Raw genomic sequence first — 20988 nt, 5'->3', positions numbered from 1 at the left:
ACATTGTCATGACCATTCATTCATAGAGATGTCATGGCCAAAACATCACTTTAAAAGCTACAAATTCTAGCCATCCAATCAAAAGACTTTTGCAATTAATCCTAATCTACAGTCAATACAAGTTTTCATGGAACAGATTATTACTGGCAGAGAGAATACTTTCACCTTCCCATCTAAGTAATTCTTACAAGAAGAATGCTAACTACAGATGCACCAGAATTTCAAACCTCCAAGACATGGGAGATGAGGCAGATCACCTATTTTTTTACCCAGAATGCAGAACTGCCTTGAGATGGGGTATTGTGCAACTCTACCTAGCATTCCTCCAATTATAAAGAGCATTATCACGAGGTAAAGGCTAAGGAAGTTTGTGTAGAAAAAGAAGTAGCGCCAGAAATGAAATTTATGTGAGATAAAAAGGAGAGAACTGGATGAAAATCTACACCAGGTATGACTAAACAATTAAAGGTTTGCATTATAAATGCGCTTACATAGATTTACTTCTAAAGGATTTTAGTTATAAATAAATTTCCACAAAGTTCGAATGACTGCTGAACTTCTTCAATTGCCCCCATCAGCTCCTATTCCCACTGCAACACAACACCTCACACAAAATTCAAATTTGAAGGGCATCTGCAATGGATCCAGCAAGACTCAACACTTCAAAAGGAGCCTTGCCCGAGATAGCCTTCACAGTAAGAGGGCATGAATCTGTTATCCAAAAGTATGCAAAAGGCTTCTCTGAGCCCTCTGAAATAACCATAAAATGGATATTAGAACCCCATAAAGTACTATTGACTATAGAGCATTGACGAGCGGTAAGAGTATTTACCAGAATTGGTGTGTGTAAATAGCTCCCATGACTGCTTAGGGAACACGCCATGAGTGACGTAAGCACTGACCTCTGACGCACCATGAGCAGCCAAAACTTTCTGAGAAGACGATAATAACAAGAATTCTATCATTTATGTAGCATCAATGCCACACTGATAATTTAAAGTTAACTGAAACTTCCACCTACTTTTTTTCATTTTAATTACGAGTCAATGTTAGTTGAAACTTAATGGTCTGATTTCCACCAACTTTTTTTGTTTTACTTCCTCGGTCATTTTATTAAGGGGAGTCATCTTATGTGCAACTCCCACAGAAAGATAAGGTATTGGTGAAATTCATCACCAATAGATTCGTGATCATGACTGGACTGTGATGGGATTTGGGGTCCAGCATATACATTCATCTAGAGGAAAAACTTTGAATGTGGGCCCAGGTCTCATTGCTGCCCAACTATAAATTATATAGTGATGAGATTATCCCACCTTTCATTAATTTAAAATACTCTTTTTATCTCCACCAACACAGCAAAAGGCCATAAAATTCTAAAACTTTAATCTATTCAAGCCATCTTCTCACTCCATTATCCCATCTTTAAAATCAAAGATGTATAGCTTACTGGTCAATTTTTACAGGTCAGTCACAGAACTATGCATCAGGTCTACAATCATTAGTTCAGTTTAAGAAGAAAAATGGTCGTCACGTATCATAGTGTAGGAAAAATAGGACAAAATATGCATAGACAATCTTGAACAAAACCAAATGCAAGAAACTGGAAAGACTCGGTAAGCAACACTAGTCTAAGCCTTTTTTAGAAATAAGGAAAATCTGCCTTAGGGCTGTAAGAAGGTTCTAGCACATAATGTATAAGGCGGCCTCAGAAAATGAGAAACATTTGACAGACTGGGTCAGTATAAATAAAGAGACAAATATGTCCCCAATGATTTAATTTTTGTAATTATTAAAAAATATTGTAGGTGATAGAAATAAGAAGCTTCCATTTTTTTTTTTTAAAAGAAAGAAATAAGCAGCTTAATGCTTCAGGCATTTATAATCTTTCCTAGTTAATTGCAGTGAAAGGCCACATCCTTCTCATGCAATTGAAAATACCTTGATAGTGGGCAGACTTTTCAAAGTAATAGTCGGAATTACAAGGCAACAGGTTAAACCAAGACTCAAGAGAAATACAATAGAGAAAAAAGAGTTTGTACACACCTGGCACTCAATAAGTGTACCCCCAGACTGCACCAAATCATCAACAATAACAACATGGCGACCAACAGGATTCCCCTCTTTAAGCCGAACAAACCTCTTATCTCCTTCACGAACTTTTGTGCAAACAATCTGACATCCAAACCTGAAGAGTCAGCCTATAAGAATGTTGGCCAATGACAATAAACTGAATATACTGAAACATGAAAATCCAACCATGGGAAAATGCTGCAACAGCTTGTAAAATCGCTTCCATGCCCCATCATCAGGAAATGCAATACTTATCTGGAAAGGGAGTTAAAATAACGATCACATAGAATAATTATTCTAAGAGACCAATAGTTAAAGAGTTGCCAGCTGAAGTATATGAATATTCTAAAAAATAGCCAACTTAGTGATGAGAAAAGAACTGAATCGTTATTGAATCACACTCGCATGTCTCAAAAATCAATGCAACATCAACAGAACTGATAATAACGCAGTAAAAAATTGAGCAGTTACCACACTCACATTGTCAGCATCAGGAAGCTGGTGAAGGCGTTGCATCAACAGAGGGACACCAGTTTCAAAGCAAGGCAAAACATGATCCCCAAAATAAAATCTTTCCTGTGCAAATCAAGCAGGATAATTTAGAGAACAAGATAATCTATGGTCAAGGGAATAAATACTCAATATATATAAGAAGCCTCCCACTAACAGAGTTGATACTCGAGATTCATTTGGATGAAAATTTAGGACATAAACTACAATACAGAGTGATTCCACATAATTTTAGACTACAGATTTCTAGGTACAGATGTAGATCAAAATCAATGTACTCCACAACAATCTGTTTTCGAAGAATGCATTTGGGACCAAATAGTACTTACATATGCATGTTAGGCAACAAGGTTATGTTCGACTCAATGAAATATGACAACATATCATGCTTCAATGACAAATTTAAATATACATACACACACACACGCACGTGGTTAAGAATATGAGAGAAATGGATCCCATCATGGAGCAAGGCAATAGAAGTACAGAACACAAAATGATAGCTTCTTTGGCTTAGCTCTCTGATCTCTGAGTTGGGATTTTCTAGTGGTGATCATATGCCTCTTCACTGAGATAATAAAGAACCCAAATTGGTTTCGACTCGGCCCTTCATGAGCGACCCAAAACACACTGAAGTTGATGTGCACTTTGTTATGGAGAAAAGCTAGAGATGGCTCTCTGATGATTCCCCTTATTCCCCCGTCGCATCATCTTGCCAGTATTTTTACTAAGGTCATAGGGCATGCTCTTCTTTAGGATACTTCTGTCAATTTGGGCATGTCTGATTCATAGTTGCAAGGGTGGGAAACGATTAAGAGAAGCAATGCAGGAAGTGAAAGCAGCAAGCGAGGGTCTTAAAAAGAGAATGCGAGAAGCGAAAAACTCTAAAGAAAGTAAAGAGAAAACATGTGGGAAGCATCATTAAAAGTCAACATGAAGCATGTAACAAGCCTCAATGGAAGTAAACAAGAAGTGTATAGAAAGAGTGGAGTTATGGTAGGTAGGGGTGAAGGGTTGATGTACGTAAGGGTTATATGCAGTAAAGAAGGACTTCACAGATGATTAGAATTAAAAAGGTTTAAGGATTTATACTTAAATTTGTTTTATTCGTGTAGATTTAATGTTAAAGTTTTTCAAAAAGATCTACAGCTCAACTTAACAAAGCCTTTGTCCCAAACTAGTTCAAAAAGATCTGCATAAGATTTAATTTAAACTTATGATGAGTTTTTAAGCTTTATATACACTATTTTTTAAATACGTCCTTCAGCATTATCAAAAGGAGAAAACTATCTTTTTGAAAAAAAAAGTCACCTAAATATGAAGAGTACTATTAATTAAAAGGAAATACGGAAGAAGGGTTGGGAAGCGTGCCTCACCTAAATTTATGAAGCAATAAGTTAGCTTCCGAAGCAAGCTTATGTGGAAGCGGGCTTCCCATTCAACTAGGAAGCTTTCGGTAACTATGGAATGATCTATATGCTCCAGCTTGCGAGGGAGTGTGTAAGTGTGTGTATTGCGGTGTATCGTGTATGTTGTTAATATTCTATTCTTCAGTGATGCCCTCATTAGGGGTATTTTAGTCATTTTAATATAAGTTGTATATGTTATTATACGGCAAAGGAAGTGCTTTCAATCCTGAATTTCACAGTGCTTTCACTCCTGAATTTCACCCATATTTATCTTCTCCTTCGTCTCTTCTTCTTTTCTCATCTCAATTAACTCTAGCTCATGGAAACCATCATCAGTAGCCAAAACAAACTACAGATCTAGGCCTGCTGCTGAAAACAGCTTCACCAACAGATCCCCTTCCTTTAATAAAGTTAACAAGATTTCATTAATAATAGGCTCAAGAGCAAGGGGACGGACAAAAGTGGACAAACTTGTGCACTGTTGAATCTGAAATACTGCAACATTTAAAAAGTAAGATCGTTAATTAAGGATGGATTTATAAACAAATATATGCACAACTAAAGCAACCACAACCAGGGGATTATTCTCAGAGATATACTATAGAACACTGGGATTAAAAAATGCATGTATCCAATCATGTATACTTTTGTAGACTTTGTAAACTTACACCAGATGAAAGGGAGAAAGATTTGAGGAAATAAAGAACAAGAAATATCAAAAGAAGCGTGTCTACTCTCGAAAGACATAAATAAGGTTTAATATAACTCCCAGTTTCAGTGGGAAGCAAAACCAACCTGCAAAGCATGTATATCATAGATGACTAAACTAGTTGGACCACCCCTAGATATGGGTATATTTGACAATATCCGAGCCATGGTAAATGCAGTTGCTACATCCCCTTCCTCTTCCATGCGTTCAAAAGAACCAGTCGGAAAATATGGTAAAACCAAACTAAAGGAAGCAACAAAGAGTCTTGGCAAAGCAAATATAACAGAGAGCTGCTCAAAAATGACACCAGGGGAGCAGAAAGAAGCTAGAAAGGCAACGTGCTGGCCTCTTATATCTTTCGCATTATTAATGAAAAGGTTGGGGAATCCATCATCAAAGCTCCTGAAATACGCATAAGATGCATCACTTCTCCCTCTCTAATGAAAATAAGCAGAAAATAGAACAGATCCTTTCAGCAAGGCAAGATCTCATCATACTGTATTAAAATTGAACTAATTTGAAGTGTAATAAAAGCCACAAGAAGATGCTAGCTAAGTAAATAATGTGAGCCCTGTAATGAAACCAACACAGGCAATAGAATTCAATACTAAGTGCAAAGAACAGGTAGTAGACACTAAACACGTCTGATGTACATACGAGAGAGAGACGGGGAGGAGAAACTTGTGACCAGTAAAAACACATGATATGTTTCCTTTTTATAAAGCATGAAGTAATTTCTGATTACATGCATCTAAGACCAAATACTAATAGCGCCATCTCATCAGTAAAATATCTTTTTTTAAGGATTGAAGAGGCAATGTTTTCTCCTAAAAATGGTAAAAATGTTTCTACATAATGCAGATTTTATTGATGTTTCAGTAGTTCCACGGATACAGTAGCTGCTTTAACCGATTTAGGAAAGGAATGGTCCGTCCTTTACTGAACTTTAATTTTACAATTTTGTACAACTAAATGCAACCTTTTCCAAAAAGAATCTACAGTAGTTCAAATATTACTGGGCAAGTTCAGCATTTATTTCTAGGTCTAGCTAGCATGGAAAAGAAGTTAAGCATAGGTTCTCAAGAAGAAAGCATTGCAACCAATTTCTGGAGTAGAAGCCTGATTATCTCTCTGTGAAAGAAAACATGTAATTTCCAGACAGACATGTTGTTCTGCTACTTTTGAATCATTTAGACATTTTCATTGTGTATTTCTGAGAGGAATTCTTTTATAAATGACAGAAGACTTTCTTTATCAAAACCAATGTACAAAGACAGTAAAATATGATATGCATGAAATCCTTGAGAGACATGTTACGAAGCAACTTGACTTCCTAATTTTCTGAGAAAATCAATTTACACAATCCTTTGTCAAGATGTCAGCAAACTAACAAGCTTTTCTCTGAGCATAGTGCAAAGAAATCTCATGGGAAGGACAACGACATGCACCCCATCCAAAATAAAACCTAACCTCTACAGAAAAACCTAATCTCTACAGAAAAGAACTGTTGCTAGAGACCCATCTAGTGGCATTAAGGGAGTTTCTTTCCACAATTACAGAATTACTGCAAAGATCTAGGAAAATTTGAAGACACTTCAAAAGAACCTTAACCTAAAGTCCTACAAAAGATTCTGTTAACATCAACTATCATCCCTCATTCAGCCCCCAACTATAGATGAGCCAAGGTTGCCAAATGGATGATCACTGGCATTGAATTTATGATCATTTGCAAGAGGCTTAATTCATATATCTACAGAGTGAAAAGCTCTCTACTTGATATTGATAACAACAAGCATCCACCCTAGAAATAACTAGAACATCCCACACATTGCCACACAGGGCGCAGCTGTCTTCTTAGGTAGATTAGAGGAAGAAGGGTTATTTCTACCTGAGTGTGCTCAAGTGGGAGTGTAAGGGTTATTCCTCGGTCAAATAAATCCTTATATATGACACTCTATTCTGGGATGAAGGACTGGGGACCTACGATTATTTATTTATTATAAGTTATCATCCCAGTCCCTCATCTTCCGTGGAGCGGAGCTCACCAAATCTTTCCAACCCTTCATTTAAAGAAATCTAACACCCCGTGATTGGACGCAAGCCTCGCTAACCCAAACAATGGTTGCCTAGGGAATTCTCCTAGTACTTTTTTTTTAATGGCAAAGAATATATATGATTTTGTTTGGTAGGTAAGCTGGGATCGAACCGCAGACCTCAGGTTCAAAGAACAGTCTTTATCAATTGAGCTAGAGGCCCAACCCCATATATGACTTCTCCTAGTGCTTAAACAAAAACATCACACCAAAAAAGTTAACCCTATTCCCCTTTCTTACTCTGAACCAAATGCACTTACTAGACTCTGGGATCACCCTTCCCACGGCCCATTCAAGGCCTATACAGCCTTCCAGCTTCCTAAACCCTCAATTGGCAGACCCTGTAGTCACATTTGGCTCAATAGGATGATAATCCTTTGCTAATGGGAGAAGTTAGAAGGATTTTCAATAAACTAATTGAGATAAACAAGTAGGAAGTCCATGAAAATGAAATCTTTATGGGAAAAAGGAAAGGGAACAAAAGAAAGTAACTAAAAGAGAGAAATAAAACAATGTGAGATGATCATGAAAAATCTATGAAGAAAAAAGATCAAGAATAAATGCAGAAAACTAAAGGATGAAAATGAAAATCCGACAAAAAAAGAAAAAAAACAACCAAGAACAATAACAAAAGGAACCCAGAGGTGAAAAAAAAAAAAAAAGAACCCATCCCTGCTTTATGGAAAAAAAAACAACTATAACAAAGTGCACGTGAAACGAACATGAAATCTCCATGAAAAAACCAATTTTAAGACGAAATATAGAAAATTAAAGAGCAAAAACGACAACCCACCAACAATTTAGAAAAAATCAAGAGAACAGGAAAAAATAACTCTGAGAAAGTACCAACTAATCCAAACCAGATGACCATGACAGAATCATGAAAAAAACCAACTTTTGTGATAAATGAGAGAAAATCAAAGGGAAATAGGAAAAAAATGCATCATGAACATTATTAAATCATTTCGATTGAGGAGAAAAAAAGGGAAAAAATACATTATCAACGTTGGGAAACAAAACCCACATCTATCTAGAAACTATGAAGGGAGAAGAGCCAATTAAACTACCGTTAGAAACAAGAAAAATAAAGGAGAAGAGAAAAAAAAAACTAAAAGAAGAGACCTCCAATTAATGGACTGAAGGTGAATACAGTCGGATTCGGCTGCAACTTTCCGAGCAAGATCTTCAGACTCCACACAGTAGAAGAGGAGTATCCGCTTCTTCACACTCTCCATTGTTTCTAAACTTTCTATAAGCATGTCTCCAAGAAGACGCTCAACACCACTCTTTTTGTATAAACACGATGAAGAGGAATAATTCTTGTGCACTCCATCTTTGGGAAATGATATCCGCACAATTTTGGGTATTTTCATTAACCATCTTTTCTTTTGGTAATTAAAGAGCTGACATGAGTTATTACATTTCCCGATAAGCTCTCACTAGCCAATTAAGGAAGAAAAGACAGCTGGGTTTGTGCAGATATCAAAAAATGGTTGTGCTGATAACATTTCCCTGAGGAATGATAGATGCAAGGGCCCTTGAATAGATCCATGTCATTAAGTGCAACCGAATTCAGTTTATCAGCCGACTTTAAAATGATGTGTATCTATTCAAGGGATAAAGAGGGCCCTTGCATTAATCATTCCTCCATTTTCCTGCATCAAATAATCTAATAATATATAAGCACAACAGAATCCTACACTCTGTGAATGCATTATATTTTTGGTAGTCGATATCGACTATTCATGATGGTTCAGCAGATCATTTTGGTAGTCGATATCAACTATCCATGATGGTTCAACTATGCTTTAGTTCGACTCGACATTAAAATCATTAAAAATAAGAAATTCTTTTTGAAATATGGCTATTTTCAATAAGGCCATATTTGAATTGCTAGCAAATATGGGGTGTGGTCAGACTCTGGTCCTCGACAGACAACTATAGGCATAGTGCTTTACGGAAATAGTAAGGCAGGAGCACAAATTTGAAGAGGGGCTCAAGTTTAGAGTTTATAAGGGGATAGAATTCAATTAACGCATGATATTTGGTGCCAAGTGGCTCCCTTAAAAGTGGCCTCCCAGCTTTATATGTAGTGACATCTTAAAAGGATGCCTTTGTGAAGAATTGCTCTGTATGGGTAGGGGATAGAATATCATAAAAGTTAACCTTTAGCTAGAATTTCCTTGAGAGAGAGGGAGAGAGAGGGTGATAGAGAGAGAGATGGACATGGTTCATGCATGTTATATCAGGAGATTGTGGAAAAATGAAAGGGTTTGGACATGGTGCTCTATCGGATCTTTCAACGTCAAAATATTTTATCTCCAGTTGGTCCTTGCACTGCATCTTCGCCTCTCGTAAGGGCATGGAACGTTTCAGTCCCCTCCAAGGGTTCACGCCTTCGGTTGGTTAACATTCCTCAGCAAGATTCTCATAGCGGACCCCTTGCGGAGTCGCCATAGATCATTGTACATTATGTTTAGAGGCAAGGAAGTTAGTGGGTCATATGCTTCTTCATCGCCGTTTGGCATGGGTGGTGAGGGGGCAGAATATTCAGTAGACTTGATATAGAATGAGTATTTCCAATAAATGAGATGGACATGTTGGAAATCCCAAAAAAGAAAGGTAAAAGTTTGTATTCTAAAGACCTGTTGGGAAAAAAATCAATTATAACTTATAAGGTGCTTATAGTAAGTAAGTAGAAGCGCGTTTTGGGGTGGGGCCCACGCCAAGTCAAGAGCGCAGACAATTCGGCTTCTGCCGCCTCAGTAACCTTCTTCGCTCTCTCTCTTCGCGCGAACACCGCACGCGCCTCAGTAACCTTCTTCGCTCTCTCTCTTTGCGCGAACACCGCACGCGCTAACGTGTTTGATGACGCGGAAAGAAAGAAGGACACGTGTTTAAATTTTACCAGTCGAAAATCATTAAACCCAGATGAATCTTGGCCGTCCATAAGAATCTTGGGACATAGACGTAGTCTTCGTGAGACGGTTCTAAGTGGAAGTTGGAGGGTTGCCTTGATTACACCCTTTTTTCTTTTTTCTGATTTTTCTCCCTCTCTCGTTTGAGAGAGTGAGAGAGAGAGAGAGAGAGAGAGAGAGAGAGCTGATTCAGGTATGCCAAGATTCTTCCTAAATTATTATTCTCTGTTTTTTTTAGCTGTTTATTCTGCTGGAATAATACTCTTCTTTGGTGGTTATATGTTCTTTTATGGTTGACTTTGTTATTCTTCTTCTATTTTCCATGTTCATGGCTTCTAAATGGTTTAATGGTTATCTTTTAGTGGTTTCTTTATGTGGGTTTCTTTCAAATTGTAGTTTGCTGAATTGGGTATCGGTCTGTTTTTTAATTGGGTTTTGCTTTGGTGATTTCACTGATTTGGGTTTGTGAATTTCTTTCTCTGAAAGAAATATAGATGGGTTTCTGAGTATGTAATTGATTTTTTTTTGGGTTGTTTGTTTTACATTTAATTCATTCTAAAGCTATGGTTTGTTTGATCTTGGATTTTTTTTTTTTCGGTTCTTTAGTGAGTTTCTCCTCTCAATTAGGTTAGTTGGTTTGGGGTTTTGGAATTGGTTGTCTAATATGATTAGAATTATGGATGGTTTCTGAGTGTCTAAATGAATTTTGTTTGGTTGTTCGTTTTGTGTTTACTTTATTCCCAAGCTATGGTTCTTTTGATCTGAGCTTTCTGGTTCTTGATTGAGTTTCATCTCTCAATTAGGTTAGATGGTTTTGGGTTTTGGAAAAAAGGTTGTCTAATATGATTAGGGGGTTGTGGGGTAATTGGGCCGCGAGATTTGTGTTGCTGGGGTTTCTGTCACTATGATCTTGGAGTATCTGTTTTGTAGCTGTTTTATTATTATGTTTCATTTTTTTTACGGCATTTGGACTCCTTAGAGTTTACAATCGAGGCTGATGTGGATTTTTTTTTTTTGGTGAGCGTAATTAGGTAAAGTTGGAAACAGAAGTTTAGATAATCTATTGCAAGAATGTATGGTTACTCTAATCAAGGGAAAGAAATGGTCCTTGAAATTGAGGGATTTGGGATGCACTTTTATAAAAATTACAAGCCCATGTTCTCTTATATTTAAGATGTTATCTATGGTTCCATGAGATTTTCTTTTGAAGAAAGTTGCTGCCACAAGCATTGGTTTGCTCTTTTACTGTTCCACTTTCTATGCCTAATATCAAAGGCAAAATCTTATTTTGTAATTCTCCACTTTGTATGTTTGTTTTAGGCGTTTTAGGTGATATTAATAAATCATCATAAGAATCTTTTTAGTGTATTGGATATCGTTGTAACCGATGTCTTGCTACAGTTTTGCATGAAACTTTTTTGTCATTTTGTACTTTTTTCAAGAAATGGTTTATCTTGATGTTTTTATAGGTACACCTCACCCCATCAAAAAGGAGTTTCAAGCAACAGAAACCTTATGTAAAGAAAAGTTATCCACGTTTTATTGCTTTGATGATGATGATGATGATGATAGCTTGTTTTTACTATTCTACCCATTCATATGAACAATATATATGCTTTTTCTTCAAATAAAGATGGGAGCAAATAAAACCAAGAATATATTAGGATAACCTTCAAGCCGCATTGTATATTTTAGGAGCGGAAACCACTCGTTGTTAATCATTGTGCCTTGTGTGTGGAGGACAGTGAATCGATGGATCACATTTTCATCCACTATTGTATTGCTAGAGAGGTTTGCTCTTTTTTACCGAGAAGATTTGGGATAGCTTGGATATTTCCTTGCCATGTTCTGGAACTATTTGAGAAATGGTCCATCAGAGTATGATCCTTTGGGGCCTCCGTTTACAGTGGCTATTTGGATTCTTTGGAAGGAGAAAAATAGCAGAGTTTTTAAGGGTATTTAAGAGAAGGTGCAGTCTATCTAACAACAGATTTCCTTACTATTGTCCTGTAGGCAGTGATACTTCCTGAGTTTTGTGGATACTCTGAATCTTCACTTCAGAGATGTTGGAATAAGATTCAGAGTAACAGATCCTCAGTGGATACCCCTAGTTGGATCCCCTCCCCTGGTTCCCTTAAATTGAACTATGATGGGTCCAGTTTAGGAAACCCTGCTCCGACAGTTATGGGGTATTTATTGCGCAATGCAAAAAGGGAGGTCAATGTGGATTTTTTCTGGTCCCATTAGGGTACAAGATTCCAATACAATGCAAGTGCAAGCTCTCCCCATGGATTTTCGTCTAATTGAGCACAATCTTTTGGATGAGTTCATAGTCAAAGGTGACTCTCTCAATATTATTAGATGGGTTTAAGAGAGAGATGTTATCTTTGGGCTTCAAAATCGCATCTAATAGCTCTAAATCACTACAACTGCCTACAGATATTTTGATGGTACTAGGGGTGTCTTGTTTTGATGGTGTCAGTTAGATTTTTTTTTTCTTATTACCATCTTTGGGCTTCAAAATCACATCTAATATCTCTAAATCACTACAACTACCAATAGATTTTTTGATGGCACTAGGGGTGTCTTGATTTGATGGTGTCAGTTGTATGATTGTTGATGTTTGCCCGTACGGCTGATGATGTCGCATAAAACCTCCTTAGTCCATGCTTATTTGATTCAAGCTCTTAAAATGATCTCCTTGAAAAGCAACGTGATTGATTCCTTATCAATTCAAGCTCTTGTCATGATACCATGGGAAACCAACGTGATTGATTCCTTATCAACAACACACCCCTCCTCCCCCCCAAAAAAACCTCTCTCTTTTCTTGTCTCCCGCTTTTGTCGTCATTGATTAATATATATAACTGCCCACCATTAGCCAGCCAGCATTAAGGGGCAAATAAAGGAAAATTGTAAAATAAAATGTAAATAAAAAATGAAAATTCTACCCTTGAAAGGAAAACTCTTAAAAAGTGGCTTGAATGCGGTAACAAGAGAGGAAAAGACAAGCACGGAGAAACATAAACTTTGATAGATTGGTAGTCTACATAGTCTACCTCTTGTTGTGCTTCTTATGAATTCTGTTTTTCTAACCTTACTAAAGCTCCCATTTTTATAAAAGAAATAATGAATATAGATAGTCTACATAGTCTACTTTATCTGAATTCTAAGATACAAACTTCCGCCACCTAATTTGTATATAGCTATTTGTTATGTTTGGCCTCAGACACTCACGTCTTAGCATATCTTTATGTTTATTAATTAGATCAAATTTTGCATGCTGCAGGCTGAATGGAAATATGCACATAAGACTTCTTTTGTAGTTGACGTTCTTAATTATGATTGTGATACAAGTATAGGCCCTATGCCGGCGCTACAAATGAAGTCCAAATCCAGTGTGGGTTGTTTAAGAGAAAGGAACAGCCTCCATGCATGTCACCAGTCAAATAAAATATCCAAAAGCTCACGATTTCAGGTCAAAATATCTCCACAAACAGCAGAGCTTGGCACTTCTATTCAAAACCAAAGGGATGGTAAGCAACTATACTATTCTAGCTATCCAAACTAACAGAGCTTAAGAAGTTATTTATATGGTTTCTCTTGTTTTCATAGTAATGTGCTTCATTTTGATTTAATTTGTCATGGTTTAACTTTTCCAATCAAAGTATATTATGCCAAGACATTCTCCTTTGAAACTGCGGCTAGAACTTAAAATTCCAATTATGAATATGTTGTGTGAAATTTCTCTTTGTGCAATAGTAGTTAATTCCTGTGCTTACTGCAGTGTCTTCCAAGATTGAAGCATCTGATCAGAACATTCAAATTGCTGAAGATGTTGACCACCAAGAGATGTTAGCTGGAGCAACACTTCAGTTTCAAAAGTCGCCATTATCTTCATTTGATTCCTCATCTGTTGGAAGATTGGTAATGCATTAATTTTGTTTATTATTTCATATATTTTTGTTTGTATCTCTTCCATATATACTCGATCCTTGCAATATATGTTTTAATGTTGCTTTTCCATTCCTGAGTTTTCTGGTGCTCATGGTTTTTATTAGTGTGCATAGTAATGGTCTTGGTCCAAGACCATTGGTTGAAGCTGTCATCATCTGAACTTTTTTTTTCGTTTAGCAATAACAAACGGAATATGTGTTAACAATAGAAAAGGATATGGGGATGAGATGGCCCCAAAGAAAAAGGGATAAGAAAACCTGAAAATTACAGAAGGGGCGACAATTTGGAGTTCAGAATGGTTGAATCCTTCTCTATCTGAAACATCTGCCTCATTGTTGGTGCTCCTCGCTATTTGCTTATTAGAAAAAAGGAGCTAAAATTTCTACTAAGATTGAGGGATGCTCGTAATAAATTTTTCTATTCATGGTGTCCCATGCTCAATCCATTAACCCATGCAATTACATTTATTAAGTGTTCTATCCAAAGCGATCCTGCCAACTCTAGCGCAGTCTTGTATGAAGTGCCTTCTCCTTTGTTTAGTCCTTATCCCAATAGGTATAGGTCTAAAATAAACCTTAACAGCCTTTCTTTGTTCATCTTGTTGGCCCCAGATTCTTAGAAGATCTTTCAAAGTTTAGCTTGTTGGTATTCAAGAGAGGTGGAGTCTACCTTTCCATTACTCTGTGTACCATGTGCAACTCATGGGATCATCTTCATATTTGGAAGTACCTCATCCCCCGATATAAGCCAAAACTTGTTTCCCATGAATGGCCACAAATTGATAGAAGGTTCACTGTTTAAAATAAGTTTGCCAAGTGGATGACTTTTAGCATCAAACCTCTTATTGCATACATTCCATGTGGAAAATCATGTTTTTATCAATTTATATATTTGTAAAAGGTATGCTTGAATTATCACACTCCCCGAGGTCTAGTGTTTACTTATTTGTGAATCATGACCGCTTTCTGAGTGTCACCCACTCGAGTCTGTGTAGCTAAAGGATATGCTTAGAGGTTCAAGCATTACTACGTTAAGATTCCTGAGTTCCTTCTAGATGGCTTAAGACTGGGTAAGTATATGAATATAAAACTACTTCAGATTGTATCTGATACCGAAGTGTTAGTAGACATGGTCCTAAATAAAACAAGGCCTCATAATCATATCATCCAAATACTAATGGTCGGACATTTCCTGCCTTATGCTAGAGCTCACTCCCACTATTTTTCATGTATATCACGAGGGCAATCAAGTTGCAGATGCTTTGGCTAATGAAGCCTGTCAGAGCCAGGCCAATCAACAATTTTTCCCCGGAACGATCTCCCTAAAGAGCCTAAAGGAGCAATGAAATGCAATAGCCTAGGGATCCCCAGTCTCTATCTTAAGAGTTGATCAGTCTCCATCTTAATGGTTGATCTTTGTTTCTTGTTTCTTTGTAGGCTTTAGACTGTACCAGTCCTGTTTGTTTGTCTTGTTAGCCTGTTTGGGGCTTTGTCATTTTACTCTAATCAAATCATCGGGTCCAACCTGGGGCCTCAGACAAAATTCCGGGGTATAAAAAAAAGGTCTTTGATGTACTTTTTTGCACATACTATATTGTCTCACTTCCTTGTAATTGCCAACTTGTACTTGTTTATACGTTAATATGACACATATTCTGCTATTTTATGATGTTCCCTTCAACTGCATCGAGTAGTCTGTCCTTAGGCTCTAGAAATTCATGACGATGATTCATTGGCTTGCAGGAGTCTGTACCAGCTGCGTGTCCATCTATCTTGGAGACGATATTCTCACCTGTTTTTGAGCCCAATGAAGTTCATTGCAAGCCGATAAATAACAATATTTCAGGTTTGCTTCAAACCATGTTATCGGTTATGTTGTATGCAATATCATATTTTTCGGTTATTTACTCTTCCTGTTTTAATTAACTGCCATCATTATGCATATTGCAAAGAAAAATGGTTTACATGTGAAAAATCCATATTTTTTATTCTCCCAATGTGGCCATCACTTGGGTCCAAGGTTTTAAATTTCGATCGAAATCCGAAATTTTGGGTTTCGCTCGAGACCGAAATCGAAATTGCGTGAAATCGAAACGTTACAAAATTTCGATCGAAATTGCGTGAAATCGAAACGTTACAAAATTTCGGGCCGAAATTTAAGGGATAACTCCAAAAAGTCTGTTTTTTACTTTATTATTTAATATTATCCTGAAATTTCAGCCGAAATTACTGAAATTTCGGTAATTTCGACGAAATTTTGTACGGGATAAAATATTGCCCGAATTGATTTCGATAGATTTCGAACGAAATTTCGAAATTTTGGCTTCGGTGAGGACCGAAACGCATTCCGAAACGGAAATTTAAAACCTTGCTTGGGTCACAAGTATCTAATGCATCTACAATAGTGTCCTTTCACAAAAACAAAGGAAAATGAAACAATGCATTTAGGACAAATTTTCGACTTTACATTATTCTGTTCTGCATCTACAACAATTTTTGAGAGTTTTATCATATTTTTTTGTCTAATAATCATTTTCATATAGAGCTTTTCATTATCATTTTTTAATGATATCGTTCTTTGATGCATCTCTGTGTTCTTCAGATCCGAATGACGAGCCCTTTGATTTGGCAGTTGATGACAGTGATGCAGGCAGCAGTAGTTCAAGCGATTATCAAACATGCAATGTATCAGATTTCAACATTTCTGACATGAACATTGCTAGTTTATCCTTTGATGGAAACACAGGACTTGATGATGTAATGGAAGCCAATCACTGCCTTAATTATGAATCGTTGGATCCTGATTTGATGTTTGATATGGCAGAGAGATACATGATACTGCCTTTCCTCGAGGAAACTGTTGAAACAAGTAATTTCAATGAAGGAGAATCATTTGAAGAAGTTGCGATGAACTCCAATGACACGTGCTTATATTTAGCGATTCAGCAGATGAAACCATCGGACCAGAAAACTGACATCAACTACCACTCTGGAGACCCGGATGAATTGGATGGCTTTGATCCACACTTATTCATTAGAAACTTACCTGACCTATCTGAGGTGGTCCCATCTCTTTGGCCCGTACTCTTACCAAAGGAAACCCGGATAAGGAAGCCTGTCACCCTAGTACTCGATTTGGATGGTAAGGAAGCTTAACTCCAAGTTTGTACGTATTGCCTCCCATATGATTTTCTTCTATCAAGCTTGTCTTATTTTCTTGTTCCTTTCATGCATTAAAATGTGTGCCATCGTATCAAAATTTTCATTTATTTCTGGGCTACTAAGTTGAGACTCTAGAGGCATAAAAAAAGGCGATTCGTGGCGCTCCCTCCCTAGGTCGATGGAAACCCTAGGGAGGGAGGCGCTCTCTCTCTCTCTCTGAATTTTGAGCCTCGCCCTCTCATTCTTGTCTCTCCCCATTGCAGGCCCCTTCTCGTCTCCCTCTCTTCCTATGTGTTTTTTAAGTCTCGCCCTCTCTTTCTCGTCTCTTCCCATTGCTGGGAAAAGTTGAGCCGTGGAGGCTTGATCTGGAACTGGAACTGTGGAGGCCAGATTTGGAGTATGGATCTTTCGTGGTGGCTAGATCTGGGGCCGTGGAGGCTGGATCTGAAGCCGTGGAGGCCGAATCTAGAGCTGTGGAGGCCGTGATGCTGGATCTGGAGCCGAGGAAGATCGCGGAGGTTGTCAGAGGCCGTGAAAGGCCGTGGGTTGCTGGATCCGGAGTTGTGGAAGGCCGACTATAGGCAGAGCGATCTTATTTTTCATGCCTAGGATTACCGGAGGCTGTGGATTGCTGGATTAGCAATGGGGTTGATGGGTTTGGCTGTAGGAGGCTGTGGTCTCCGGAATCAAGATCATGGGTGGTGGCCTGAGGACGGGCGTGGTGGCCAGTGGCAATGGTGGTTGCCGGATCTTGATGACGGTGGTGGTGGCTGAGACTCCCCCGGCGGAGATGTTTTCTGTGGAGGAAATGGAGGTGGGACTGGAGGTGGTGACCATGGTGATTGGTGGTGGTTCGAGGTGGAGGCCTTTGGAGATTCGATGTTGTTCGTGGTTGGCTATCGTGCACGGTGAGGGCGTATGATAGCTCTGGGCTTTTGAGCGGGATTTTTGAAAATCGAATTCGGGATGTGGTGAAGTTGGTTTGACGTGGCAGGTCATGATCTTGACTTGGGGGGCCCCACAATATAGCATTTTTGTTGGATTCGATACAATTAAGGCTATTGGGTATTGTAAGGGGTAATGGGTTTTCTTTTGGGCCAAGGAGAATGCTCCTGGGCAATTCATACTATGTAAATCTTGTGGGACTACTGCTGGTCCCCATTGTAAAATTTGCTGGTATGAATATATTTGTCAATTTTAAAAAAAAATTAAAAAAATGTGAGCCATCGTTGTTTCCTTTTTTGATATCGGTCTTTACGTCTTGTACTTCATCTGATTTGTGAAACTTGTTTTCTCTCCAAGATTATGCAGTTTATATTTTTGTTTCTTTTTTCTCTGTTGATTTCTTATTTTACAACTGCTTCAGATTAGAATTTATGGCTAATGTTTCATGTGGAGAACAAAAGCCAAGTTAACAAAGCGTGGGAAACAGCAGATGCTTAAATGTAGAGTTTTTTTTAGACTAGGATACCCAGGTAATTAGTTATGAATTCTTTCCTGGTTCACCTGGAACAGTGGAAAGTTCCATTCCAGAATGGAAAACGGAACAGAATGCGAGACAAAACTCTCTGCCTAATGATTCATTTTATTCTGTTTTTGGGATTTCCATTTTTACCAGTGATGGTTTATAGTCATTTGAGGGGTATTTAATATCCTTTAACCTTCTCAAATGAATAGGAGGGTTAAAAAAAACACACAAAAACTCTCATTTTCACACCTTCGTAGAACTCATTTCTTTGAATTTTTAACTATTAAAAAATCTTCCGATTGTAGCTTCTTTTTCGAATTGGGCGAAACATTGTAACATTCCATTCTAGTGAGTGAAACGAAATGCCCAACAGAACGAAATTAATAACTAAGCCCCAATACTTGTATATGCAAATACAAGTAGTCACAGTCATGTGGAAATGCAGTGTTGATTTGTGATTCTAAGTGGATAATCCGAGGTTGCCGATTTATGTTCTATTTTTTGTCAGTTTTTTCTGATGCTGTATCATTTCACACATTTGTGTGAAGCATGACATGTTAAATATTTGTCATCTATTATCTCTAGATGAATACATCTTCAACCCAAAAAATGACCTTCACAATAACTTACTAATAAATTTGTGAAAGGGCTAATAGGGGGATCATTGGCAATGATAAAAGCACTGAATTAAAATTTAAATTCTGTTAAAGAAATTACTGTAGTAGAATTACTATTGGGCTTTCCATGTTGATAAAATATGTCCTGTTTTCTCTAGATTCAAAATCCAAAAATACCTTCTATAATGGCACATTGATTATTTAGCTAGGCAAGCTTGCAGAATATGTAACTATGTTACAGTTATTTGCATGTGACTTATATAATTTTTATTAATTACTATGAGCAGTGCTTGAAATGTAAGTTCAACTAAAATGCATTAAGGGATCCCCCGAATATTGGGTATCCGTCGTTAAACCGGGTCGAATACTTTATGAAATGGGCGGGAACTACGTGGCACGGGGACTAGTTGAAATAATGAACCTCCCATATTGTATTGGGAGGCTCATTACTTCAATTGAGATAATAAAAAATCATTTCATCCTTTTTGTAAGTTCTTGGAATTCCAAATATTTTCATTCTCAGAAACTGTGAAAAAAAACTGCATGTCTTTATACAATCAATCAGTATTCTGTCAGTATTTCATTGATGAAAAATATTTTGTTGACTAACTTCTTATATCTGCGTCAAATTGTATGGAGATTCTTTTGCTATTTCAATTTATTGAAACAGGTGAATTTTACTGAACTTTAGTCATTCGGGTTCTCTTTTTCACGTAGAAACACTTGTCCACTCTACCCTGGACCATTGTGATGGCGCAGACTTCACATTTCCAGTATTTTTTAACTTGAAAGAGCACACAGTGTATGTACGTCAGAGGCCATATCTCCAGATTTTCCTTGAAAGAGTAGCAGAGATGTTTGAAATCATTGTCTTCACAGCCAGTCAAAGCATCTACGCTGAACAGCTACTGGATATACTGGATCCAGAACAAAAGCTTATTTCTCGACGTGTTTATCGTGAGTCATGCATATTTTCGGACGGTAGTTATATGAAGGATCTGACAGTTTTGGGACTTGACCTGGCAAAAGTTGTCATAATTGATAATTCTCCACAGGTAATTTCCTCCAAGTGTTCTTATTTGGTTTACTGGTTTGCTGTATATTAGTGCATCTTTTAAAATACTTATACCAAGTAAATATTATTTTTACATTAGTCAGCAATATTCACTGTACATGAAAATTTGATATACTAGATCAGAAATAAATTTTGAGAACAACTATGTTATATGTTAATCAATTCAAATCACTTTGTTGTCAAGGTGCTTTAATTGTGTTTTTTTTTTCTTTTGATGTGTTCAAAGTATTCTTGCATGGTAAATCTAAATAAGACACCTGGGGGTTGAGCTCTTTAGGCTCGTGATTACAGAGCAGTTTCTCTTAACCACTGGGTTTCGACTTCGAGTCCCAGTTTGCCATGCCAAGAAAATTAAACTCTAAAGCCAACACATGTTTTTCCGTGTTTACTGTACTAATAAACATTCTATTTGGCAAGATTAGGTCATAACTATTGAAGCTTACGTTTTCTCTCACGGTTTCAGGTTTTTCGGTTACAAGTGAATAACGGGATTCCTATTCAGACTTGGTTTGATGACCCGTCGGACTGTGAACTGATTTCATTACTTCCCTTCTTAGAGACCCTTGTTGATGCTGATGATGTCCGTCCTATCATCGCAAAGAGATTCAGTAATAATGAGTAACGGAATTTATTCTCCTAGTTTATTTAGTGGCCCCACTCTCTCTCTCCTTTCTCAAGCTACTGTCAGATTGCTATCCATACACTCAACTCTCAGCCCTCCTCAGTGAACTGGTGCATTAATTATACAATAAGTTCGCCAACTATAGTTATTCTTGTTTCTAGTGTGAGTTGGCTAGAACAATTTGCCAACCATTTATCTTCTATTTGCGGAAGTTTTCTTTATGTGTGTGGTGTGCTAAATTTAGTTGTTGAATCATATTTCTTCTTTTCTTTAATCCTTTCTGCATTGAAAGATGTAGTTATCACCATACCGATGTGTATATGTATGACTTATATGGTGAAAGTTGTGATGGGTTCTCTGGATTTCTTGTACATGT

At 37.4% G+C, this 20988-nt stretch overlaps 2 protein-coding genes across 2 annotated transcripts; one reads left to right on the top strand and one right to left on the bottom strand.

Annotated features, from left to right (window-relative positions):
• Positions 1 to 428: 428 nt before the first annotated feature.
• LOC143861171 (ribose-phosphate pyrophosphokinase 4-like) lies at positions 429 to 8182 on the bottom strand. Its single transcript, XM_077372099.1, has 7 exons — positions 7917 to 8182; positions 4788 to 5103; positions 2554 to 2649; positions 2260 to 2328; positions 2047 to 2175; positions 833 to 932; positions 429 to 750 (listed from the first exon to the last, which is right to left on the bottom strand). The coding sequence occupies exons 1-7, from the start codon at positions 8165 to 8167 to the stop codon at positions 617 to 619; spliced, it is 1095 nt and encodes a 364-aa protein (XP_077228214.1). The 5' UTR covers positions 8168 to 8182; the 3' UTR covers positions 429 to 616.
• A 1572-nt stretch (positions 8183 to 9754) lies between these two features.
• LOC143860392 (uncharacterized) lies at positions 9755 to 20974 on the top strand. Its single transcript, XM_077370981.1, has 7 exons — positions 9755 to 9905; positions 13002 to 13248; positions 13500 to 13639; positions 15412 to 15514; positions 16271 to 16810; positions 19633 to 19970; positions 20454 to 20974. Exons 2-7 carry the CDS (start codon positions 13080 to 13082, stop codon positions 20610 to 20612), a joined length of 1449 nt encoding a protein of 482 aa, XP_077227096.1. The 5' UTR covers positions 9755 to 9905; positions 13002 to 13079; the 3' UTR covers positions 20613 to 20974.
• Positions 20975 to 20988: the final 14 nt, after the last annotated feature.

This window comes from Tasmannia lanceolata, unplaced genomic scaffold (genome assembly GCF_043159265.1).
Source record: "Tasmannia lanceolata isolate RefF3 unplaced genomic scaffold, GAP_Taslan_0.1 ptg000037l, whole genome shotgun sequence".
NCBI classification, from domain to species: Eukaryota; Viridiplantae; Streptophyta; class Magnoliopsida; order Canellales; family Winteraceae; genus Tasmannia; species Tasmannia lanceolata.
The sequence above is the reverse complement of the archived record's forward strand: the minus strand, read 5'-3'. Positions and strand labels throughout refer to the sequence as shown.